At 39.3% G+C, this 27,166-nt stretch overlaps 1 protein-coding gene across 3 annotated transcripts in view; it reads left to right on the top strand.

Moving 5' to 3' along the window:
- The window catches only part of LDAH (lipid droplet associated hydrolase), a 147,725-nt gene that overhangs the window by 114,049 nt on the left and 6,510 nt on the right, over positions 1–27,166 (top strand). For all 3 annotated transcript variants that reach the window (XM_033176390.1, XM_033176392.1, XM_033176391.1), the window contains one exon: positions 16,458–16,540. In XM_033176390.1, coding sequence (XP_033032281.1) covers positions 16,458–16,540 — 83 coding nt within the window. The remainder of the gene's footprint in view (positions 1–16,457; positions 16,541–27,166) is intronic.

Here is a 27,166-nt window from a genome sequence, read left to right as displayed (position 1 = left end):
GCTTTTTGATGTGCTGCTGGGTTTGGTTTGCCAGTATTTTATTGAGGATTTTCGCATCGATATTCATCAGGGATATTGCTCTAAAATTTTTTGTGTGTGTGTCTCTGCCAGGCTGTGGTATCAGGATGATGCTGGCCTCATAAAATGAGTTAGGGAGGATTCCCTCTTTCTCTATTTATTGGAATAGTTTCAGAAGGAATGGTAGCAGCTCCTCTTTTTACCTCTGGTAGAATTCGGCAGTGAATCCATCTGGTCCTGGACTTTTTTTGGTTGGTAGGCTATTAATTATTGCCTCAATTTCAGAGCCTGTTATTGGTTTATTCAGAGATTCTTCTTCCTGATTTAGTCTTGGGAGGGTATAGTGTCCAGGAATTTATCCATTTCTTCTAGATTTTCTAGTTTATTTGTATAGAGGTGTTTATAGTATTCTCTGATGGTAGTTTGTATTTCTGTGGGATAGGTGGTGATATCCCCTTTATCATTTTTTATTGCGTCTATTTGATTCTTCTCTCTTTTCTTCTTTACTAGTCTTGCTAGCGGCCTATCAATTTTATCTTTTCTAAAATCCAACTCCTGGATTCATTTATTTTTTGAAGGGTTTTTGTGTCTCTACCTTCTTCAGTTCTGCTCTGATCGTAGTTATTTCTTGCCTTCTGCTAGCTTTTGAATGTGTTTGCTCTTGCTTCTCTAGTTCTTTTAATTGTGATGTTAGGGTGTCAATTTTAGATCTTTCCTACTTTCTGTTGTGGACATTTAGTGTTATAAATTTCCCTCTACGCACCGCTTTAAATGTGTCCCAGAGATCCTGGTACATTCTATCTTTGTTCTCGTTGGTTTCAAAGAACATCTTTATTTCTCTCTTCATTTTATTATTTACCGAGTAGTCATTCAGGAGCAGGTTGTTCAGTTTCCATGCAGTTGTGTGATTTTGAGTGAGTTTCTTAATCCTGAGTTCTAATTTGATTGCACTGTGGTCTGAGAGACAGTTTGTCGTGATTTCTGTTCTTTTACATTTGCTGAGGAGTGCTTTACTTCCAACTATGTGGTCAGTTTTGGAATAAGTGCCATGTGGTGCTGAGAAGATTGTATATTCTGTTGATTTGGGGTGGAGAGTTCTGTAGATGTCTATTAGGTCAGTGTGGTGCAGAACTGAGTTCAAGTACTGGATATCCTTGTTAACTTTCTGGCTCATTGATTTGTCTAATATTGACAGTGGGGTGTTAAAGACTCCCATTTTTATTGTGTGGGAGTCTAAGTCTCTTTGCAGGTCTCTAGGGACTTGCTGTATGAATCTGAGTGCTCCTGTATTGGGTGCATATGTATGTAGGATAGTTAGCTCTTCTTGTTGAATTGATCCCTTTACCATTTTGTAATGGCCTTCTTTGTCTCTTTTGATCTTTGTTGGTTTAAAGTCTGTTTTATCAGAGACTAGGATTGGAACCCCTGCTGTTTTTTGCTTTCCATTTGCTTGGTAGATCTTCCTCCATCCCTTTATTTTGAGCCTATGTGTGTTTCTGCACATGAGATGCGTCTCCTGAATACAGCACACTTGTGGGTCTTGACTCTATCCAATTTGCCTGTCTTTGTCTTTTAATTGGGGCATTTAGTCCATTTACATTTAAGGTTAATATTGTTATGTTGGAATTTGATCCTGTCATTATGATGTTAGCTGGTTATTTTGCCCATTACTTAATGCAGTTTCTTCCTAGCATTGATGGTCTTTACAATTTGGCATGTTTTTGCAGTGACTGTTACTGGTTGTTCCTTTCCATGTTTATTGCTTCCTTCAGGATCTCTTGTAAGGCAGGCCTGGTGGACAACATCTCTTAGCATTTGCTTGTCTGTAAAGGATTTGATTTCTCCTTCACTTATGAAGCTTAGTTTGGCTGGATATGAAATTCTGGGTTACAAATTCTTTTCTCTAAGAATGTTGAATATTGGCCCCTACTCTCTTCTGCTTGTAGAGTTTCTGCCGAGAGATCCACCATTAGTCTGATGGGCTTCCCTTTGTGGGTAACCCGACCTTTCTCTCTGGCTGCCCTTAACATTTTTCCCTTCATTTCAACCTTGGTGAATCTGACAATTTTGTGTGTTGGGGTTGCTCTTCTCGAGGAGTATCTTTGTGGTGTTCTCTGTATTTCCTGAATTTGAATGTTAGCCTGCCTTGCTAGGTTGGGAAAGTTCTCCTGGGTAATATCCTGAAGAGTGTTTACCAACTTGTTTTCATTCTCCCTGTCTCTTTCAGGTATGCCAATCAAACATAGATTTGGTCTTTTCACATAGTCCCATATTTCTTGGAGGCTTTGTTCATTTCTTTTTACTCTTTTTCTCTAAACTTCTCTTCTCACTTTATTTCATTAATTTGATCTTCAGTCACTGATACCCTTTCTTCCACTTGATCGAATTGGCTGTTGAAGCTTGTGCATGCGTCACATAGTTCTTGTGCCATGGTTTTCAGCTCCATCAGGTCATTTAAGGTCTTCTCTACACTGTTTATTCTAGTTAGCCATTCATCTAATATTTTTTCAAGGTTTTTAGCTTCCTTGCGATGGGTTCAAACATCCTTCTTTAGCTCGGAGAAGTTTGTTATCACTGACCTTCTGAAGCCTACTTCTGTCAACTCATCAAAGTCATTCTCTGTCCAGCTTTGTTCCATTGCTGGCAAGGAGCTGCGATCCTTTGGAGTAGAAGTGGTGCTCTGGTTTTTAGAATTTTCAGCTTTTCTGCTCTGGTTTCTCCCCATCTTTGTGGTTTTATCTACCTTTGGTCTTTGATGTTGGTGACCTACAGATGGGGTTTTGGTGTGGATGTCCTTTTGGTTGATGTTGATACTATTCCTTTCTATTTGTTAGTTTTCCTTCTAACAATCAGGTCCCTCAGCTGCAGGTCTGTTGGAGTTTGTTGGAGGTCCACTCCAGACCCTGTTTGCCTGGGTATCACCAGTGGAGGCTGCAGAACAGCAAATATTGCTGCCTGATCCTTCCTCTGGAAGCTTTGTTCCAGAGGGGCACGTGCCTGTATGAGATGTCTGTCAACCCCTACTGGGAGGTGTCTCCCAGTTAGGCTACACAGGGGTCAGGCACGCACTTGAGGAGGCAGCTTGTCCATTCTCAGAGCTCAAACACCATGCTGGGAGAACCACTGCTCTCTTTGGAGCTGTCAGACAAGGACGTTTAAGTCTGCAGAAGTTTCTGCTGCCTTTTGTTCAGCTATGCCCTGCCCTCAAAGGTGGAGTCTATAGAGGCAGCAAGCCTTGAGGTGCTGTGGTGGGCTCCTCCCAGTTCGAGCTTCCCAGCTGCTTTGTTTACCTACTCAAGTCTCTGCAATGGCCCATGCCCCTCCCCCTGCTGGGCTGCTTCCTTGCAGGTTAATCTCAAACTGCTGCACTAGCAGTGAGAAAGGCTCTGTGGGTGTCAGTCCTGCTGAGCCAGGCACAGGATATAATCTCCTGGTGTGCAGTTTGCTGAGACCACTGGAAAAGTGCAGTATTTGAGTGAGAGTGTCCCATTTTTCTAGGTACAGTCTGTCACAGCTTCTCTTGGCTAGGAAAGGGAAATCTCCCAACCCCTTGCACTTCCTGGGTAAGGCAATGCCGCGCCCTGCTTCGGCTCACCCTCCATGGGCTGCATCCACTGTCCAACCAGTCCCAATGAGATGAACCAGGTACCTTAGTTGGAAATGCAGAAATCACCCGTCTTCTGCGTCAGTCACACTGGGAGCTGCAGACCGATGCTGTTCCTATTCCACCATCTTGGAACAAACCACTTCTCCCCTCTTTAAAGGCCACGCTCAGGTCCTTTCCATGTGAGCTCCATCTTCATACCTACTATGGTGCATTTAATCCTTCTAGTGCTCCAAATCTCTGACTTCCTTTCTGCAACCAGCCAGAGAAAACTCAGATTTTAAAGCACACATGTGAATAGGTTAGGCTGGGCCCACCAGGATAATCCTCCCTTCTTAAAGTCAACTCTGCCAGATAACATGACCTAATCATAGGAGTAATACTTCATATTCACAGGGTCAAATATTTGAGAGACATCTTAGAATTCTGCTTCCCACAAACCATCTTTTTACCACTGTTTTGAAGGCTACCTATACCAAAAACCAAATAGTCATATATATATGACTATATGTAAACAGTCATATATATAGTCATTTCTGGGAAGAGTTTATGTAGAATCAATATTTCTTCCTTAATTGTTCATTGAATTGACCAATGAAATCATCTTGGCCTGGGGTTTCCTTTGTGAAGAGATTTTAAATTACAAATTCCGTTTCTTTAATATATGTAAGACTATTCAGGGTATCTATTTCTTTTTGAGTAAGTTTAACATTTTTGTCTTTGTGCAGACTTTGTCCATTTTGTCCAAGGTGTCTACATTCATGACATAAAGTTGTTCACAAAATTATGTGATTATCCTTTTGATATCTGGAATCTGTAGAGATGTCACCTCTCTCTTTCCTGATATTGGTAAAATCTTTTTTTTTTTTAGGAGAAAAAAACATATAATTTTACTTTTGTTTAACTTATTTTAGGTTTGGGGGTACATGTGCAAGTTTGTTATACAGGTAAACTTGTGTCCCAGGGGTTTGTTGTATGTCTTATTTAGTCACCCAGGTGCAAAGCCTAGTACCCAATAGTTCTTCTGCTCCCCTTCCTCCTCCCACTCTGGTGATATCTTAATATCTTTTGTCTTCTCACATTTTTTTCTCTGATCAGTCTGGCTACAGATTTATCAATTTTATTGTCTTATTGAAGAACCAGCTTTTAGTTCCATTTATTCTCTTGATTATTTTATTGGCTTCAATTTCATTAATTTCTGGTGTGAACTTTATTTCCTGCCTACTTCAGAGTTAATTGCTCTTCTTTTTCTAGTTTCTTGCAATGGAAACTGAAATAATTGATTTTGTAATATAAGTTTTTAGTGTTATAAATTTCTCTTTTAACTACTGCTTTGGCCCTGTCCCACAAAGTTTGATATGTTGGGTTGTGACGCTTCTTTCACTTAGCACATTTTCAGGGTTTATTCATGTTTTAGCATGTGTCAGTGCTTCATTACTTTTTATAGATGAATAATATTTCATTGCATGACTTTACCATGTTTTGTCTTTCCATTCATCAATTGATGGACATTCAGATGGTTTGCACTTTTTGGCTATTATGAATAATATTACTGTAAACATTGATGTACAAGTTTTTTGTTGGCGTATGTTTCTAATTCTCTTGTCTACAGGTGGAATTGCTGGGTATATGGTAACTCTATATTTAACATTTTAGGGAACTGCCAAACAGTTTTCCAAAGTTTCTGTACCAATTTATAATTCTACCAACAAGATATGAGAGTTACAGTTTCTCCACATCTTAACACTGGTTATTGTTTGTCTTTTTTATTATAGCCATCCTAGTGAAGTAGTATCTCATTGTGGTTTTGATTATATTTCCTTGATGACTAATGATGTTGAACATCTTTTCACAAGCTTATTGGCCATTTGTACAGATTGAATATCCCTTATCTGAAATGCTTGGGAACAGAAGTGTTTAGGATTTGGGAATTTTTTTGGATTTGGAAATATTTGCATACACATACTGAGATATTTTGGGAATGGGACCCAAGTCTAAACACAGAATTTACTTATATTTTATATACACCTCATACACATAGTCTGAAGGTAACTTTGCACAATATTTTTAATTTTGTGCATGAAAAAAGTTTTGACTGCAACCCATTACATAAAGTCATGTGTGAAATTTGTAGCGTCATGTTGGCACTCAAAAAGTTGAATTTTGGAAGATTTCAGATTTTGTGTTTTTACATTAGGTATACTCAATCTGTATATCTTCTTTAGAATATATTTAGAAATGTCCATTGCAATCCTTTGCCCATTTTCAATCAGATTGTCTTTATTATTGATTTGTAAGAGTTCTTTATATATCATGGCTAGAGATCTTTATCCGACATATGACCTTTTCCCATTCTGTAGATTGTCTTTTTTACTTTCTTGATGGTGTCCTTTAAAGCGCAAAAGGTGTTAGTTTTGATGAAGTCCAATTTATTTTACTTATTTTTTTTTTGTCACTTGTGCTTTTGGTGTCATAGTTACAAACCATTCTGTAATCTAAGGTCACGAAGATTTATTTCTCTTTCCTACTGAGAGTTTTATAGATTTAGTTGTTACATTTAGGGCTATGATCCATTCTGAATTTATTTTCTATGTCATGTGAGGTAGTGATCCAGCTTCCTTCTTTTGCATATGTATATCCACTTGTCCAAGTTCCAGTTGTTGAATGTTTATTAATTTTATTATCTTTGTCATTTCTGCATCAGTTTTGACTGATCAGTTTTTCTCCTCATTTGGGTTATATTTTCTTGCATTGCATGCGTGATAATTTTTTATTGGATAGCTTACATTCTGAATTTTACCTTGTTGGATGCTGGATATTTTTGTATTTCTATGAATATTATTGAGCTGTGTTATGGGACACAGTTTTGTTATTTGGAGACGGTTTGATACTTTCTGGTCTTGCTTCTAAGCTGTTAGATGGTACCAGAGTGGCATTTGGTTTAGGGCTAATTTTACTCCACCACCAAGGCAAAAACTTCTGAGTTCTCTAGTTAGCCGTCCCCAACCTTTTTGGAACCAGGGACCAGATTTGTGGAAGATACTTTTTCCCTGGACCAGGCTGGGGGAATGCTTTGGGGATGATTCAAACACATTATATTTATTGTGTACTTTATTTCCATTGTTATTAAATTTTAATATATAATGAAATAATTATACAACTCACCATAATGTAGAAAAGCGGGAGGGAGCCCAGAGCTTCTTTTCCTCCTGCTAGACAATCCCATCTGAGGGTGATGGGAGACAGTGACAGATGGTCAGGCATTAGATTATCATCAGGAGCACACAACCTAGATCCCTTGCGTGCGCAGTTCACAATATGGTTCGCGTTCCTCTGAGAATCTAATGCTGCCAGTGATCTGACAGGAGGCGGAGCTTAGGCAGTAATGTAAGCAAAGGGGAATGACTGTAAATACAGATAAAGCCTCACTTGCTTGCCTGCTGCTCACCTCCTGCTGTGTGGCCCAGTACTGGTGCTGTTCTAGTTGACGCATTGTTAGTTATGAGGTTCTGTGTTGGACTGGTAGAAACAGTAACTATTGTCATTCAGGGATTATTCCCTCTAATTCTTTCAGATGATTCCTTCCCCCAGCTTCTCAAAGTTTCTCATACAATTGAGCTGATAAGTACCTAGCTGAAATTCAGGGAGTCCCCTCTGCAGATCTCTGGAGCTTTCTCTCACTCACTACAGGTTTCTCCTTCTACAACTCTGCCCTGCCAAAAACCACTGCAGTAGCCTCCCCAAACTATCACCTCTATCTCCTTAATTACAAATGCATTCTTTTAATCAGGTATGTTAACATGACAAGCATAGAGACAACTGCCTTTGAAAGAAGAGTTACTTACAATTCTTGAGAGGAGAGGGCATTCCACACTAGGCAGGGCCTCATGGGAAGCACCCGGTTGGGGAAGGAGGCAGAAGGAGCAGAGGAGAGCATGGCCCAGAGCCTTCATTGTGGTCACCATGGAAAGGAAAGGATGAGGCAGGTTAGGCAGCTGAGCAGGTTTAGTTAGGATTGGCTGGTATGAAAATTTTGGTGGGCTTTGAGCTATAGGGATAGTTCCTGGATGTCTTGTGTCTGGTCCTGAAATGATTTCCAGCAGGATTTAGAGTGATTTAGAGTATTTGGCTTGTTGTGTGGGAGTTTTCTAAAGGAGGTGGTTGGTGGGTATGGCCTTTGGATTGGTTGTTTGCATATGAAAGAAATGTTCACCAGGGAATCATTTGCTATCTCTAAGAATTAGCTAGTCATGGGAGGGGCAGCCTCTCCCCGACAAGCAAGGCCTCCAAGATGTCAAAGCATCATAAAATGAAGAAAATAAAATGCGATTAATGCACTTATCAACTCAGGGAGATTACCAAGCTCTGCTTGTACTTCTCCTTCTTGCACTGTAGACTGACAACTTTTCAGATTATAAGCCGAGACAGTCATAAGATTCCTCTCATTCGTTTCTCAGGGATTGCTGTCTTTTTGTTGCCCAGTACCCAGTGTCTTGAAAACTTTTTTCTTCATGTATTTTGTCTTTTTTTTTTTTTCAGTTGTTGCAGGATTTTAGGTAGGAGGATAAATCCAGTCCCTCTTACTCCATCTTGTTCAGAAGTAGAACTATGGAAGATCATTTACATTTGAAATTAAAATTCAGTTGAGATTTTTGGGAACCAATAACAGTAAACAGGTTTGGCTTCCATATTGATAATTCAGCAGTCTTTATTAACAGATTGGAGTGTTAGAGCAAGGTAGAGAGAAGACAGAGCATCTAAGCTAAGACAAAGGATGGGTGGGAAGACTTCAAGTAGACAGAATGCCATGAACAAAATGGTTGAGGATGCAAATTTTATGTGTGTTTAGAGGATAAGTAGCTCACATTCACTGGAAAGCATGCAGTCTTTAAATGGAGCCAAGCTTCAGCATAGGTTGGGATCAGATTTTGTAGAGAAGGCTAATGGGAGGTATAAAGAAAACGAGAATTTCTCTTTCCATAAAATCTGTATTTTCCTCATGGTGTTCCCCAAACTTTTTTCTCCTAAGCCCTCACTAATATTCATTTTTCATTCCTTCACTTTCTCCTAGTATCTAATCCATTAGCTCTATAAGGTCTGCCTTATTTTTAGCTGTAGAACTTCACTGTTCAATAAGGTAGACATTAGCCATATGTGGCTATTTAAATGTAAATGAATTAAATAAAATTGAAATTTCAGTTCCTTATTGTCCTGGCCACATTTCAGGTGTTCAAGAGGCACATCTCTCCAAGGGCCATTGTATTGGTTGGACAGCACAAGGAACATTTCCACCATCACAGAAAATTATGTTGCATAGCACTACTCTAGAATGTGCTCAGAGGCAAAATTTTAAATTTTGTATGCAGTATAACTATGTGAAAACTAAGACTTAACAATAAAATTTTAAAGATTTAAAGGAAGTGATCAAAATAGCAATATTGATTATTTTTCACTAAGCTCTTGCTAATCATTTCTTCTATTCATATAATTTCTGTGTTTTGTATACAGAGCACATGTTTATACTAGGAAAAATTATGTCTTCGGTAATTTATTCTTGTTCATACTATAAGCACTTTAAGCCTCATTCTCTCCCCACTAGACAATATAATAGTATTTTAACTAGTCATCTGCCTCTAGCCTTGCTCTGCTGGTAGTTATCTTGGTATCTGTTACTAAAATGATATTCCTGAATCACAGATTAGTTTTCATTTTCCTACTCAAAAACTCTCAGTAGGTCACCAGTGCCCGAGGAAAAATTTGCAGCAGAGTCATAATTCTGACATTCACAGTCCTTCATGATCTGGCCCTAACCTGCCATTTCATTCTCAGGCATCACCACATCATTCCTGTGCATCTTACACTCCTACAAACCAAATTCATTTAGCTAGGTCCCTTTAAAGAACCCAGGCAAGCTTGTCATCTCATCAGTATTGTTTCCATGGTGAAACAAGTAACGAATTCAACACAAGTGGCCTAGAGTTGAACTTCTGCAACTTTTCTAGTTCTAGACTGTCTATAATGGCATTTTTTTTTAATTATACTTTAAGTTCTAGGGTACATGTGCACAACGTGCAGGTTTGTTACATATGTATACATGTGGCATGTTGGTGTGCTGCACCCATTAACTCGTCATTTACATTAGGTATATCTCCTAATGCTATCCCTCCTCCCTCCCCAACCCCACAACAGGCCCCGGTGTGTGATGTTCCCCTTCCTGTGTCCAAGTGTTCTCGTTGTTCAATTCCCACCTATGAGTGAGAACATGAGTTGTTTGGTTTTCTGCTCTTGCGATAGTTTGCTGAGAATGATGGTTTCCAGCTGCATCCATGTCCCTACAAAGGACATGAACTCATCGTTTTTCATGGCTGCATAGTATTCCGTGGTGTGTATGTGCCACATTTTCTTAATCCAGTCTATCATTGATGGACATTTGGGTTTGTTCCAAGTCTTTGCTATCTTTGCTATTGTGAATAGTGCCGCAATAAACATACGTGTGCATGTGTCTTTATAGCAGCATGATTTGTAATCCTTTGGGTATATACCCAGTAATGGGATGGCTGGGTCAAATGGTATTTCTAGTTCTAGATCCTTGAGGAATATCTGCACTGTCTTCCACAGTGGTTAAACTAGTTTACAGTCCCACCAACAGTGTAAAAGTATTCCTGTTTCTCCACATCCTCTCCAGCACCTGTTGTTTCCTGACTTTTTAATGATCGCCATTCTAACAGGTGTGAGATGGTATCTCATTGTGGTTTTGATTTGCATTTCTCTGATGGCCAGTGATGATGAGCATTTTTTCATGTGTCTGTTGGCTGCATAAATGTCTTCTTTTGAGACGTGTCTGTTCATATCCTTTGCCCACTTTTTGATGGGGTTGTTTGTTTTTTTCTTGTAAATTTGTTTGAATTCTTTGTAGGTTCTGGATATGAGCCCTTTGTCAGATGAGTAGATTGCAAAAATTTTCTCCCCTTCTGTAGGTTGCCTGTTCACTCTGATGGTAGTTTCTTTTGCTGTGCAGAAGCTCTTTAGTTTAATTAGATCCCATTTGTCAATTTTGACTTTTGTTGCCATTGCTTTTATTGTTTTAGACATGAAGTCCTTGCCCATGCCTATGTCCTGAATGGTATTGCCTAGGTTTTCTTCTAGGGTTTTTATGGTGTTAGGTCTAACATTTAAGTCTTTAATCCATCTTGAATTAATTTTTGTATAAGGTGTAAGGAAGGGATCCAGTTTTAACTTTCTACTTATGGCTAGCCAGTTTTCCCAGCACCATTAATTAAATAGGGAATCCTTTCCCCATTTCTTATTTTTGTCAGGTTTGTCAAAGATCAGATGGTTGTAGATGTGTGGTATTATTTCTGAGGGCTCTGTTCCGTTCCATTGGTCTATATATCTGTTTTGGTACCAGTACCATGCTATTTTGGTTACTGTAGCCTTGTAGTATAGTTTGAAGTCAGTGTGATGCCTCCAGCTTTGTTCTTTTTGCTTAGGATTGTCTTGGCAATGCAGGCTCTTTTTTGGTTCCATATGAACTTAAAAGTAGTTTTTCCAATTCTGTGAAGAAAGTCATTCGTAGCTTAATGGGGATGGCATTTAATCTATAAAGTACCTTGGGCAGTATGGCCATATAATGGCATTTTTATAGAAGGACTAAGTAGGATTGTGTTGTTCTATGGACATTTTGTGTTTCTGTTATAATTAATATATATACAAAAGAAACAGAAATTGAGATACCTTGATTATGAACATAATTTACAACTGAAATCTCTGTAAAGGAATCTGGAAAGGTAAATCTACTCTTTACAATTACAGAATAATGCTTTATTGATGATCAGAGTGTTCTGTGTTGAATTTCAGATGCTCTGAATTACAATGAGAAAGATCCAACTAAGGCAATATGGACCACATGAGTCATTCTTGCACATAATGAGACCTGCCACTTGGGGTTCTTCTGTCATGTACAAGAAGGCACTTGTGCTTTCACTCCTTGGGGCATAGTACTCAGCTTCATGGCAATAAGAGAGAACTCAAACCTGCTCTGTCTGCAGGGAGTGTGGGGAAATAAGTCTTGTCCACCAATCTTGGCTACACTGCAAATAAAGTGTCTTTGAAACACTGTGTCAAGAAATTAGAATCCTAGCTGGGGCTAGCCTGTTCATATTGCACTCAGTAATAGCCACATTACACAGGAAAGCTGGTAAGTGTGTGGCTATTTATCAGGGGCTGCTGTAACAGGAAAGAAGCAGGTCATTCTGACTGCATCTAAAAGGAAAAACATTCTTCTACCCATAAGCAAACAGGGTATCTCATGTCCAGGGACAAAGGATCCTGAAAAGTCAAGGCTAAAGGAGGAAGCATGAAGAAATTATTTTCGTGAACTTAATAGCTCTTATATTTGTAGGGGAAATAATGGGATATAGAAGCCCAGTTTATCAAAAATAAAATAAAAAACAAATATCCTAATAGGAAAACATGGCCCTTCCTCTGACAAGTATCTTAATTGAAAACTTTTCAAATTGGCATGACAGCCTTTCTTCATGAGTTCACAGCTAACAAATACAGATGAGGTCATCAGACATAACTTTTAGAGCACATGGCTTTATACAATGCAAGTGTATAAGACATTTCCTCAACATAAGAGAGAGATCAAACCAGAAAAACAGGCTGCGGGAAGGGGAGGTCAGGAAATGAATAATAAAATGACAAGAAAAAGAAAAAAAAAACCTTTATTATAAAACAGCCCTGTAATCTCAGAAAGATGATATAACATCTGTAAAACAAAAAACAGAATGCTGTAAAAAAGGAAAGAGAACAAGAAAATGTTCTTGGAAATTGAAATTTTGACAGCCAAAATAAAAATTCAATAGAGAATTCAACACAGAAGAGAAAATTGAAATCTCTTAGAAAGTAATATTGAAAAAGAGAAGGGCTATAGAAGAAAAATGACTTAGAGGATTAATCTAAAAGATCCAATATCCTACTAGTAGGAGTTCCAGAAAGAGGGGATGGTGAAAACGGGAAGAAATTATCAAAGAAATAATAAAAGAAAAATTTCCAGAAAGAAAGTTGCTAAGTCCAAACAGTGAGTGGGCCCACTGGATTTCCAGTCTAATTACCGAACAGAAGACTTGTATTAGGGCATATTCCTGTGAAACTTCAGGATTCCAGAGCTAAGAGAGCTGAGTTTGAGGATAAGGAGATGGGATGGGGCAGGGCAAAGGGAAGTAGTCACATTCCAAGAAACTAAAATTAAAATCATTAACCTTGGATGCTGGAAGATAATAAATTGGAGGGTAAGCCCCTTTCAGCTTAAAATTCTATATACAGCCAAACTATGCTATTCGTGGGAAAAGAAACAAAAATTAGACATGTAAACATTTATAAAAATTCCTGTGTATCTTTTTATTAGTTACTGGAAAATGTGCTTCAGTAAAGTAAGGGAATAAACCAAGAATGAGAAAGTCATGAACAGAATCCATAAAACAGGGAATTCAGTCCAGAGAAGTGGCAAAGAGAAGTCCAAGGATGACAGCTATGCAGCAGGCCTGGAGAGCGACCCGTCCAAGATTGGATCAAAACAATGGAAGGCTCTGTGGGGGGAGGGACAGAATAAATGAATTATTGGATGTGTTTGCACATTTGGGAATAAAATCTGATGCATTTTTGAAGAAAGTAGAGAATTTTCATTGTCTACCCATGAAAAAAGAAAATCAAATGCAATAAATAATTCTAGGAGAGACAAAATGATGTACAAAGAAAGAAACTATAACCTATTGAAAGGGAGGCAGGGAAGTGAGAGGGAAGAAAGAACAAGCAGATCACCTGGGATTCCATGAACCAGAGATAATGTGTTATTATTTTATTGTTTATCTTTTCAAATAAATCTGTACCATACACATGTATCTTTACAATAGTGGGATCATACTGTACTATTTCTTGGTTTGCTTTTTGTCAGTTACTATTATTTTTAAATATGTATTTGACATTATATATTCTGCAGGATAATAGGTTATAGAATAATTAATTTAGTGAATAGGCCATAATATATTAATCAAATCTCTTTTTTTAATTTACTTGGTCCTTATAAATTCCCCGAAATATAGTAAAACAAAGACAGCTCTGGTTTTGGAACCAGGACTTAGAGTCTTAAAGTCCAGCTTCTTAGTGTATAACTGTGACTAAATATCCTGTCCTGATTTAGGAGATTAGGCCAAGAAAGTGCAGAATATTTACTCCTATATGTATTCATGCTAATATCACAGACAGACAAGAATGATTAAAGTGCTACTTTTTAGGATTACATCATGGCTGTATTTAAGGGAGCATCTCCTACCCTATTCTCTGTCTAGAGTGCTGCTAACCCAAGTATCTGCATAGTCCATTTTCTCATTTCATTCAAGTTCTTCTCTGTTCATGCACACCCTTATCAGGAAGGTCTTTTCAGTGAACTTTACATAAAATAGGCCACCTCTGTCACTGCACAGACTTATCTCCTAAGCTGATTTTATTTTTCTCCATAGCACTTTCTCACCATCTATCATCTATTATCCCAAAAGCTGTATCTCAAGAATAGCTTTTCTGTCTTGTTTGTTGCTCCATCTCTGGCACCTAAAATAATGCCTGGCATAAAGTAAGTAGGTGTTCATTCATCTTTGAATGAACAAACAAATGAATGAGTTAATTAACTGGGACTTAGAAAACAATGGGAACAACCCAAGAAGGCAGGGAAGGGAAATTCTAAGTCGACAGTGGTGCAGGTTAGAGCAGAAGGTCTAAGGGTCCTGGAAAGGAGGTCTCCAGGAAGAATTGACTCAGAAAAATATTGAGTAGAGTTAGGGGGAAAAAAAGGTAACTGTAACAAAAACAAATATTGGAGGACAGAGACTTGTAAAAATGGAAGTGTCGTTCTAGATACCACTTGGCTCAGCAGTGAACAATATTTAGAAGTCAAAGTGTAAGTATATTATTTAAGTAAGAATAGAATAATTCAAAATAAGATATAAACATGTTGAGAAGATGGCAGGAAGGAATGGTAGGGCTGTAAAAGTGAGCTAAATCTTCATCTCTCACAGCAACTTAGCAAGGGTAATGAATAAGTTATCAAGAAATGGCAAGATGATCATAAGTGTTTAGATGTCTGAAGATAACTGGTGGAAGGACAGCTAAAAGAGTTAAGAGAGGCTTCCTCTAGGAAACGGGTCTAGAAATGGGAAATGATGGAAAAGGAACCTATGGTTTTGCACTAGAACCATTTCTGTGATATTTGATATGAAACTATATATGTGTGTGTGTTACCTTGATAAAACTTTAAACAAGGAAAGTAGAGGCAAAATGTAAAAATTGATAATCTGGGGATTGGGCATGGTGGCTCACATCTGTAATCCCAGCACTTTGAGAGGCCAAGGCGGGCAGATCATCTGAGGTCAGGAGTTCAAGACCAGCCTGACCAACATGGCGAAACCCTGTCTCTACTAAAAATACAAAATTAGCTGAGCACGGTGGCATATGCCTGTAATCCCAGCTACTCTGGAGGCTGAGGCAGGAGAATTGCTTGAACCCGGGAGGCAGAGGTTGCAGTGAGCCAAGATCGTGCCATTGCACTCCAGCCCGGGCAATAAAGAGTGAAACTCTGTCTCAAAAAATAATAATAATAATCTGGAACTAAAATTACAGATGGTTGAAGCCACAGGGATGGAGGCAGGATGGGAGGAAGGCATGGGGAAAGTGCAGGTAGGCTAAGGTCATGCCTTGTTTAGATGAGTAATTCCAGACAGCAAGAGAAAATAAAAGGTAAGTTTGCAGTTCTTAGGTAAGGCTTACCACTAGATAAATAAAAATGAAATTTATACTTTCAGATTGTTAATGAAAAGAAATTTGTTAAATCCTGGGTGGGGAGGAAAATTCATCATTCACACTAAAGATAAGAGTCAGAAATAACAAGAAAGCATAGGATATATAAAGCAAGATGACTGGAGTCAGACCAAATAGCTTTGATCTCAATATATGTGAATATGTTTAGTCCCTCTATTTAAGAAACAGAGACTTTCAAATTACATTTTTAAAGAAGTTCGCCTACATGATTTCAAGAGACATACTTGAAACAAAATGACAAAAGATTGAAAATGAAGGGAAGGAGAGATGCTGACAAAAAAAGAAAGCAAGATAACAATAATAATCCCAGTCAAAATGGAATTGAAGGTACAAAGCATTGAATGCAAATATTCTTACCAGTACAAGAAAGCCACATACATTCATGTTATCTCTGACTTTCTTCCTCTTTCCTAGGTATTTGACATCTTGAAAGTGAGCATCACTTTGCTTATTTTGCAGCCAGTATAATGGGACTAACCCTTATTGAAAACTCCTAGAGATCTTTAAACGTATTTTTAAAAATAAATAATCCTTTTGTTGCCTTTAAAAAAAAAAAAAAGCCAGGATATTTTCATGTTAGTAACTCTTTGCATTTTCTTGGCATACATGATTTATTGGTAACAGTTTGTGCTTCTAAGCCTTAAATTGAAATAGCACATATTGATCTGGAACAATTGCACACATCATCTGCTGTGGTATCTGACACTGGGCTGTGGAACTGTTAAACTTTTGCTATGGAGAAGCCAGATGAGGTTGGAAGAAGGTTCTTTTAAATGAAATGCTCTTGTTTCCAGAGACTGTGTGCATATTGCCTGACTCACATTCCTCTGTTGGCCTCACCTGTATCTCTCATCAGATAGCACGTGACAAAAGAAAGGAGGAACATGTATTTACTAAAATTAACTTGAAATTTGTGTTTGTTCTATATATTCTAAATGTTTGACTTTTTATTTTTTAAATGTAGCTAATGCCGCCTACCTTGGGGGCCAAGAAATGATGGAGGTGGTGAAGAGAGATGACGAAACCATAAAGGAGCATTTATGTAAGGTAATCACTTTAGTGCTGTAAGGGGATAGATAAGAAGTTGATGGGCAGGTATATTTACTGAGGGCAAAGGACTAGAACTAGTTAGAATCTGTAAGACTTTAAGGGTTTGTAGAATGACATAGAGTTCTACTTCCAGTTAAAATTGAAATTATCCTTGAAGGTTGCGTAGAGAGTAGTAAAGCTGATTGCATAGTAACTTAAATATTTTTTTATCACCTGTTTTTGTTGAATTAATTTTAGAATCAATACTTTTCTGTTTTGTCAATGCATTTTAGCCTCTCTAGGCCTTCTACTGAGAAAACTCCATAATATTTATAGAATAAATGAATTATGTTGGAATATAAATGAAACAGTAGAAAATACATTATATGTTGTATGACCTCATGACTAGTGAGCCTTTCTTATTCTCTAATGTATTAGAGTAGGAATGTCCTGCTCTGACTCTAAGACCAGTTTTGTGAAATATTCAACATTTGGGAGTTATTCTGCAAATACTAGAATCTTGCGCACACACGTTTGGAAGCACCAGTCTCTGAAACTATAAGGCTAGGGTTTAGTATATGTCTAAGGTCACCCTAGAATTTGAATGACTGTGGTACTCCTGTGGCATCATTTGTCTGGCTGTCCATTCTGAGTAGGACAGAGCTGTACTAATACCATAGCCACTAGCCACATGTGGTTATTTGTGGCTAGCCTTAATTGAGATATGCCATAAGTGTAAAACACACATTGGATTTCAAAAGTTTAGTTCCCCCAAAAGCAAAATATTTCATTAATTTTATATTGATTACCTGTTGAAATGATACTACCTTAGATATAGTGGATTAAGTAAAACATATTATTAAAAATAATTTCACCCATTCCTTTATGCTTTTTTAAACATTGTAACTAGGAAATTCTAAAATTGCATATGTACCTTTCTTTACACTTCTGTTGGACAGCACTAACCTTGAACTTTACAATTGGTGCTGAAAACTATGATACCTGCTGAAATGATCCCTGCCGAGTGGCAAACTCTCATAGGACTCAGGAGCAATCTACAAGTGAAATACGAGATAACCCACTGGACTTAGAATGTCTTTTATAAACCTTGATACATTTGACTTAAACTTTTCTACCTTGTTAATTCTTAATTCCATAACCTCCCAATACAATTATCTTAAAACAAGAAATGTATATGTTCTTAAAATTTTTTTTTAGAATATTTAAAATATTCACCCGTAGAGGACTTTTGAAAATGCCAATGTGTTTTTGTCTCATGGCCGTAGTAGTCATCATATTTCTAAAATAGCAACTGGCTAGAGATTGAAATTTGGAAACCAGAAGGAAGCCCTCACTAGCCGAAGAGAGTGTGCTGGGGCTTCAGGGGGGCCCTCTCTCCAGGGCTTTCAGCTACTTCCAGTCATTGAGCGATGTGAAAATACAAGAAAAACAGTATTTTATTTTTCATTTAAACTATAAGTGAATCTGTTTCAAAAATGCATTTAAGTTCTTCCAGGTTGGGAGTTCATAAAAACAGCTCGACTCTCAGTTAATAATAAGACTGGCAGATGCTCACTTCCAAAATTCACACTTGCTGAACGACTAGACCCATCATGTATCAGAGCCTGCCTTACCACCTGTGGAAGCCAGCTGCTATAAAATACTCATCATTTCTGGATTCAGCTTGTGTGCTGTGCTCAGAAAAAGGTCAAAGAAAGGTGCTAACTTATTCCTGTCCTAAGTGAAATCCATATGCAAGTGTAATCATTCCCAGATAGAGGACTGTTCATGGTAATTATGTCAGGACTGTAAGTTTACTGAAATTTTATGGGGAAATATGGGGGTATAATGGTAGATGGTAGACATTTCAAGGTTAGTATTAACACACAGTCATAGGAGTAAACTTTTTCAACTCCAGGCAATAGTTTTGTTTTTGAGAAAGCGTTAAATGTACTTGTAGAATATGGGGAAATAAAGCATTGTTTCATTTAATCATGCAAAACTACCTTGCAGTTAATTCATTATCCTTTCTACCAGCAAAATTCAAGCTCTCCACTAGAATAATACAATTACAGCTCCTAAGTGAAACTAGGTACAGAGAGACAGGAAGTTTATTGCAACTTTTTGTTTCTGTAATAAAAAGAGGAAACATGCTGTAATTTAATATTGGTAGAAGTTGAATCAACATATGTCCCAATCTGCTTGAGAAAATAAGGAAACTTAAAAGTGCACATAGTTCTAGGACAATAATGGGCATTGCCTCCTGCCTTCCAAACACCCCCAATAACTAGTCAAACTAAAACCAGTGTCCAGGATTAGAAATATTCCTATTTAGGTGTCTTAATCAAGGATATTCGTTCCCATTTCCACCCAAACAAAGGCGTTCAGAAACTGCAGAACTATCCAGGACTGTCCAGTGTGAATAGTCATCGAGCCACACATTTGTTGAAAAATCATTTCCTATATCTCAGTATTCAACTAAAAATAGTTCTGAAAAATACATCTTTGTGCCATCCAGCCAGAATGTCATAGGAAAGTTAGTCTAAGAATAAGCTTTCTACTGTATCATGCAGACAGTTTTCTACTTCTTTCTCCTCCCCAAGAGAACTATCATACCATAATCTGCAGGCTCTGGTTCTAAATCCAAATTTTCTACCACTGGATTTCCATTTGACACAAGAAGAGAGCTTTTTATATGCTTGAGGAAAATGGGCATTTTTAGCTCTAAAAGATCTATTGGGCTGATTATCCTCCTTCTGAGGTCCAGTGACTTTATACACAGTATTGGTCATAAAGTAATTTAGTTTATTAAAATAATTTTTCTTTCCTGGAGCAAATATAACAGACTCATAGTTGTTTCCAAAGGAGTATACCATGGTTTATGGCATCATAGGTTATTTCTTTTTCCTTTTTTTGTTTTTTTGAGACAGAGTCTCGCACTGTCACCCAGACTAGAGTGCAGTGGCATGATTTCGGCTCACTGCAACCTCCACTTACCAGGTTCAAGCAATTCTCTTGCCTCAGCCTCCCAAGTAGCTGGGATTACAGGTGCCCGCCACCACACCCAGCTAATTTTTTTGTATTTTTACTAGAGACAGGGTTTCACCATGTTGGTCAGGCTGGTCTCAAACTCCTGACCTTGTGATTCACCCACCTTGGGCTCCCAAGGTGCTGGGATTACGGACATGAGCCACTGAGCCCAGCCTATAGGTTATTTTGTCATTTAACTAAATCCTGCTTGTCCAGTGTCATCCCCAAGAGGCCTTCCCAGTCCTTGGTTTTGGTTAGATGTCACTCCCTATGTAAAGTTGTATTGCATTTATCACACAGTTTTTAAACAATCAACCTTCACCTTTCCCCACTTTGAGGTAAGGAACTGTGTCTTCTTCATCTTTACATCCCCTAGGGCCTAGCATAATTCATACCTGGTAAACAGTTAATAAATATGTGCTAGAGAGATGGATGGTTGGGGAAGCCATTAATTAGAGTGTGGGTTCTAAATCTTTTTTGTGCCATGCATCTCTTTCGCTCTCTCATAAAGTTTTTGGATTCTACTCACAATGATGTTCTTAAGTGCATAAAATATACAAGATTACAAAAGAAAGAAGTTGTTGGATAATGAGATATAATAGCAGTCAGAATTACTTTTTAAAATTTGTAATGATGAGTATAAATAATTTTTTAGTTACCTTGAGCAAGTTAGTGTGATTTGAAAATACTTATCATTTTTATAGATGACAAAATATAGGCATTACTAATATTATGGCTTGTTGTCTGTATTCATAATGGAAAGAAATACTAAATTTTGGTTAGAGATTAACAAAACTAAACATGTAAATGTTTCCCAAGTTCACATAACCCCTCCTGCAAACCCCTGCACCTGTACACCGCAAGCAAAGAAGCCCTGCATTAGAGAAGCTAGAAAGGGTTAGGTAGCATGATGTTGTGGCTTAGGCACTGGCCTAAGAACAAGAAGTCATGATATGCCACACTAAAGAGACTGTTTTGGGGAGCTATAGAAGGATCTAAGCATGGGGGTAACAGGGCGACAGTCAAAACATTTGACAACCACGTGATATAGGCATTGACCAATCAGAATGTATGCCAACTATGAACAGCCAGTTCAGGGGCACCAGTTCATATCAGTTAGCCCTAGTGAGACTAACAAATGAGAGGGATTATTTTGAGGGAAAATGTGTGGTATAATACTGGAAAAGGATGAAATATGAGTTGGGGAGCCTGTTTACAAGGCTTTTATAAGAACTAAGGCATTGGGATTGAGGATGGAAAGATTTAGGAGATAGAATCAAAGGTACTGAGTACTCACAGCATATCAGGGAATGAAGAGGAGGAATCTAAGATTATTTCTCTGTATCGGACTTGGTAATAAGATAGGGAATATGGGAGGAGAAGCAGCAGCAAGTTATGGGAGATGGCTGAACAAGTGGTTCATTTTAGTACTTGTATTTGAGATGCCAGTGGGACATGCAAGTGGATCCGTGTCTGGCAGGCCCTGGATGTATGGGTATAAAGCTTAGAAGGTATTTGGGGCTGACTTTTGATTGGGGAGTGATGAGGCTGTAGTTAAAGCCAAGAACATGGGTAATAGCAGCCTGAAGAAGTATACAGAATAAGGAGAGAGGACTTCTAATGATTGATCGTTGGGGAACCCAGCTTAAGGGTTGGGAGGAAGACAAGGAGCCAATGAATGCATAGGATGGGAGGGGAGGTAACAAGGGTGGGAATGAGAACCAGGATGAAATAAACCAAAGGAAGAGAATCAACTGTGCATTTTTGCCACCCCAGTCCCCGTTTGTCTGGAAGCCTCTGGAGTATTCTCTGTTTTATGAGGCACCTGGTGTGCTGGAGGCAAATAAGAGGTCAGCACTCCCTTGTTCTGTCACTGTTCTAAGCCATAAGGGATGCATGTCTCATTCATTGAAAAGTGAACTCATGTTTGGTTTATAAACTTGAAGTTTTCATTTCAAACTCACTTAGGGGGGAAATTCTAAACTGCCATGACCACGTTTGGCCCAGGCTTATGGAAACAGCTGGTGTGTGCTACTGCCAGACTGAATCTGAGCATCACTATCAGTAAGTAGGAATCTGAAATTGTTCCAAAGAGAACACATGGAATGCAGCTTTCAGATGAAGTTAGGCAGTGGTGGAGGGACTGCCTGCAAGGTGGTGCTGCCCCTGTCCCCAGAGGGCCAGGCCAGGCCTACAGTGTGGCTTGGGAAAGGGGCAAATGTCCTCAAGAACAGGAACTCCTCTGCTATTGCTCTCTCCCCATTCTTCTTAGCCTGCCTTAGCCCAGAGGTGTGTGTTGCCTTTGGGAGCAAACCTTGTGCAGTTGTTTGCAGACTGGGGCATGCAAATCCTTCTGACATGCACACGTCCTGCCGGGTGCAGCATAGGAAGTGCTCCCTGGACCGGCTCACCAGGACTGCCTTTCCGCCAAGCCTCGGTGTTCTGAAACGGACTGTGTTAGTTCTGCCTGTTTAATTTGAAGCCTGTGCAGAATGTCCTAATCATCCTGAAAAGAGATAGGTTTGTTTTTATCTCAGTATTTTGACCTTGAAAGCTTTATTTGGGCAATTCTGTTAACACACCCTGGAGTTCTCCAGTGGAGCCTGGTGACTGAGGGGAGGCAAACGTGCTGGAGAGCCAGGCTCCCAGAGTCTCAGCCAAGCTTCAAACACCAAATCCACCCTTGCTCATGACCCTGCGTAAGTTACTGGACCTCACTGTGCCTCCTTTGTTCATCAATAAAATGCTTTAATAATAGTATCTAGCCTCATACAGTTATTCCAAAAATATGCTATAATTCATACCTTGTAATTCAGACCTTATCAGAGTATCCATGCTGGGCACAGTGGCTCACACCTGTAATCCCAGCATTTTGGGAGGCCGAGGTGGGTGGATCATGAGGTCAGGAGTTCCAGACCAGCCTGGCCAACATGGTGAAACCCCATCTCTACTAAAAATACAAATATTAGCCAAGCATGGTGGTGCATGCTTGTAGTCCCAGCTGCTCGGGAGGCTGAGGCAGAAGAATTGCTTGAACCTGGGAGGCGGAGGTTGCAGTGAGCCGAGATCATGCCACTGTGTGGGTGACAGAGCGAGACTCCATCTCAAAAAAAAAAAAAAAGAAAGAGTATCTGGAATGTACTAAGCATTCAATAAATGTTTTTATTACTATTACAAAGTTAGTTATAGCCTAGTTATGCTTCTGAGTACTTTAAAAATATTATTTGCCTAACTGTTCCTCCTCTCACATCTCCTTTTCAGATATTTTCATTGTGTTAAGGAAAGGTGTTAGTGATGCTGAGTATGTGGCCAAGAGACCCCAGAATGCCCAATGCCATTCTAACTAACAGCCACCACTCCTCATAAGATGCCTCAAGGAGCTGTTGTATAGGAACCATAATGAGGGAAAACACAATAGTACTTGATTTTTACCAAGACTTGGGCCCATTATTCTAGTCCAGAGAAGTCTGATGAACTGGACTTGGCCTTTCTCTCAGTTAGTTGAGTAAAACCATTCCAGTATATCTGCCCCCTTCTTGGGGCACAGATCCAGGGAAAGACAAACACAGGAGGAGACTGGCGCCCAGGGCCTCTTACTTTGCCAGAGGGCCTCGCCAGAGGAAAGCAGAGGCCCTGGGTTAGCGTCTCACTGCAGTCTCACATGAGAAAGAGACAAGCCAGTCACTCAATGGCCTCGTGGTTTCTATGTGGGAGGGAGAGGATCCTGGCCCTTTACATGTTAGCCACACAGAAAGGAGAATGCTGCTCTGCACACCACTGTATACACAGATGGTTGTTCCAGCTATTGGAGAGTGAGCCACACAGTGCCCCATGGGACCTACTCCTCCTCCTTTGGCGCTCCCATTCCTGCTGCTCCCCTCAGAGAGAAGCAGGGTTCGTGGGCCAGAAGCATTTGTGTTTTCACCTCCATCCTCAGCCACTTTTTAAAAATCCTTGGAGATTTCCATTCTCATTTTCTCATGCATGGTAATTGAGCCAGTTAGGAATAAATGGAAGAGAGGAAACAAGGTAACTGGAAAAAATGAAGTCCCTAAACCATCTTCCTTTCTTTAGCAGTTCTGCAAGTTCCTAAAAACAGGGGCTCAGAAAGACTGCAGTGAAATGTTGACACTTTGCAACTGCCTGTGTTCCCAACAGGGATAAGATTTTTAAGTAACTGAAAGGAGATGCTTATATCACAGAATTGGTTTCCTTTAACATTGCAAGATTGGGGCTTACATGTCTTTGACTCTGAAGGGAGGGGAGAGGTAGACACCTGCTGCTGTCATCCAGATTGTCTGGACTCTCCCCAGAAATGGGCATGCATTGGAGGACCTAACAGTTTATATCCTGAGCCTGGGAAAGTTGCAAGGGGATGAAAACAGAAGATAAAGGCGGGTAGGGGGCCCTAGCAGAGAAGTAGGGGGCCTATATGTGTAGGTACTAATTTGATCCCTTGGTATACAACCAACTGCTTTATATCTGACCTTTTGCTTTTTTCACAAACAATGAAACAAGCAAAAAACCTGTTCTAGTGGGAATTATTTCAAAGAAGGAAAGAAAACCTGGAGAAAGCAGGAATGACATCTTTTTCTTAGACCTCTGGAAGAAAGGCCGAGAAGATAGATCTCTCTGAGCATCTGCGTCGCTCCTCTTTGGTCACTGTCTCTGGTGCTGGCTTCCTGGTTGCCCTGCCGTGCAGTGTAAGCTGCCAGGGAGATACAGCTGTTTATGAAGTGCTAACAGAAAGCCTTGCATTGCTCAGAAAAGTGGTGGGCATTGCCTTCACTGCTGCAGGAACCCACAGGCTCACCCTGTGAGCCCACCAGGAAGAAAAGTAACTCCCAGAATGTCAGTGTCTCCTTCATTTGGAAGATGCTCAACCAAGGATAGCCAAAGGGCACTATAGCTTAGGCTCTAGGTCTCCTTTATGAGGAAAAGCAGGTTTTATTATAAAAGTAGAAGCAGAGAATCCACTCGAGGAGCTGACTGTTAGTGGTGGCTTGCCAATAGGGATGTGCTTCAGTTTATTTGGTTGGTGACTTCCCTTCTACCTCATCTGTCTTTCTCTGCAATCATGTCTGGGGAATACGACATATACATTTTTTGGAAAATGAGTAAGTATATGGTAAAACAACTTTGCTTTAGATTGTAAAAAATGTTTAATACTTATATATTTTCTGAGCCTGACTATGTCAAAAACAACTTATCAAAATGAAATATCATTTCTCAAAGGCTAATTTAAGGTCATGTGGATTCTTTTTCCTTGACCAGGGCACAGCTCCCACGCCACCCCACCCCACTACTGCCCAGTCTGTGTCGAGGAGCTCCCTTTGTCCTCACCTGTAAAGCAGCAGCCTTTAAGAGTTCCCACTATGTGTAAAGCACTTGATATACTTTGTTTTCCAGTCCTCAGAACTAGCCCACTGGTAACTAGTTCTGTCTTACTTTACAGATGAGTAAACAGGCACAGGGAGGCTAAGTAACTGGTCCAGGGTCACAGCACCACTAAATGGCAGAACCAAGATTCAGTCCAGGTGGATATGGCTCAGGGACCCGTAAAGTCTTAACACTGCACTCACTGCACTACGCTCTTCTGGCTGCATAAGGAGCTTGAGTAGTTTCATAAATTACTTTAGAATAATATAAATAAAATTACCACACTGTGATATAAAGACATTATGAGAAGCCCTTTCACTCTCAATGTGACACCCCCAGAAATGCCATTTACCACCCTGCTCAGGCCTGCACTGTATTAGAAAACAGGCAGCCCACAAATTGACTACCCGAAGTAGTCTGTGCCAAGGGCTCATCAAACTGAATTTCTCATTGGAAACATTTCAAGTTGTATTGATGAGATCTCGTTTGTACCAAACTAGACTTTGTGATGAATTATGATTTAAAGAGCTTCTAAAATTCAGTTTATCCATAAGGTTAACAACAACAAATATATATATATTTGTTTCTATATATAAATATATATGCAAAACAAATATATATGCAAATATATATATGCAAAACTTTCATTTAGCACTTTTATTCCTGTAATGCCTGTAGTCCTACTGTCCTATTGAATAGACAGAAATAATTCAGATAGATATTTTTATTTGTGGCTTTTAAAATTTTTATTATTTTAAGATGTTGCTATGTCACTGAAAGTGAGTTTTGTTAGTTACTAGCTAAATCATAACATGCTTTTTAATCTTTCTTTGTTCATACTATAAGTCCTCTATTAGTAATGCATAAAAGCTCACAACTCCAAATGTATACTAAAACAAAGCTTTGTTCACGTTCACTCCCTCAGGGCAGAATTTGGGTTTTCATGCTTTGGGGTCCCGTAGGGCTTTGTCCATACCTCTGTCTGCCTGTTGTGTTTGAGAGCCAGTTTATACAGGCCTGTTCTCTCACCTAGTCTGTGAGCTGCTCCAGGGCAGAGACCATCTTACACACTTCTGAATGTCAGCCACTTAGCCCAGTACCAGATATGGGATGGATTCAGAGTCATTTTTGGTGGAACTCATTTTAATCTGTCAGCTTCAGCAATTCACTGTCCAGAAGTACCCGTTTGTAGACCCCACAAAAAGTGGAAGAAAGAGAAAACACAGAGGAGAAAGGACAAATGTGGGGACAAGCTGCAGCAATCTGCAGGGATATTTTAGGAGGGACGTGTCTCCTTAGGCACACACTAAAGAGTTAAAGGGAAGTTCATCTATGAGCAAAGAGACCATAGTAACCATAAATCCACTTTCCTGCAGAAAACACAGGAGGAAAAGCTAAAGCGTGGTTCTGGGGAATCAAAATTTAGAACTGAAAAAGTTACATTTTGTGCTTAATAGAATACAATGGGTTACTTAATGTGACAATTTGGAAACAGACAAGTTTCTATCACAATGATGTATACTTTTTATCAACTCTCATGAGTACCAAAACAAGTGCTAAGGAGAAATACACTACAGGAAATAATTTATTTTCTTCTAAACCTTTGAATGTAAACATCCTGCTGATTGCCTGTGATTCTTTGTTAACAATTCCAGCACTTTCACAGCGGTTATCACCCCCATGACACACAGTGCCTCAGAAGAGCTACATAGACTGTGAGAAGGCTTTCAACAAAGGTAGTTAGTTGGGAAGGCTGGGTGCTGTGGCTCATGCCTGTAATTTAAGTACTTTGTGAGGCTGAGGTGGGTGGATCACTTGAGCCCAGGAGTTGGAGACCAGCCTGGGAAGCATAGGGAGATCTCGTCTTTACAAAAAAAATTTAAAAATTAGCTAAGCATGGTGGCATGCACTTGTGGTTCCAGCTACCCTGGAAGCTGAGGTGTGAGGGTCACTTGAGCTCAGGAGATCAAGGCTCCAGTGAGCTGAGATCACACCACTGCACTCTAGGCTGGGCCCAGAGTAAGACTGCCTCAAAATAAATAAGTAAATAAAAATAAAGATGGCTGGGTTAGCTCCTGTTGACAACTCTCACACTCTGTTAGTTTTCATATCCAGTTTAAGACCTGTCAGTTGTCAGGTTTTGTGTTTTTATAACGTGGGTCTATTTACTGGAATTGTAAATAGTAGCAAAAGGTACAGGTTAGGAATGTTGTCTGTGGATTTGTAGCCCAGCTC

The sequence above is a fragment of the Trachypithecus francoisi genome, unplaced genomic scaffold, assembly GCF_009764315.1.
Source record: "Trachypithecus francoisi isolate TF-2019V2 unplaced genomic scaffold, Tfra_2.0 Lachesis_group17, whole genome shotgun sequence".
NCBI classification, from domain to species: domain Eukaryota; kingdom Metazoa; phylum Chordata; class Mammalia; order Primates; family Cercopithecidae; genus Trachypithecus; species Trachypithecus francoisi.
This window is presented reverse-complemented; position numbering and strand designations above follow the sequence as displayed.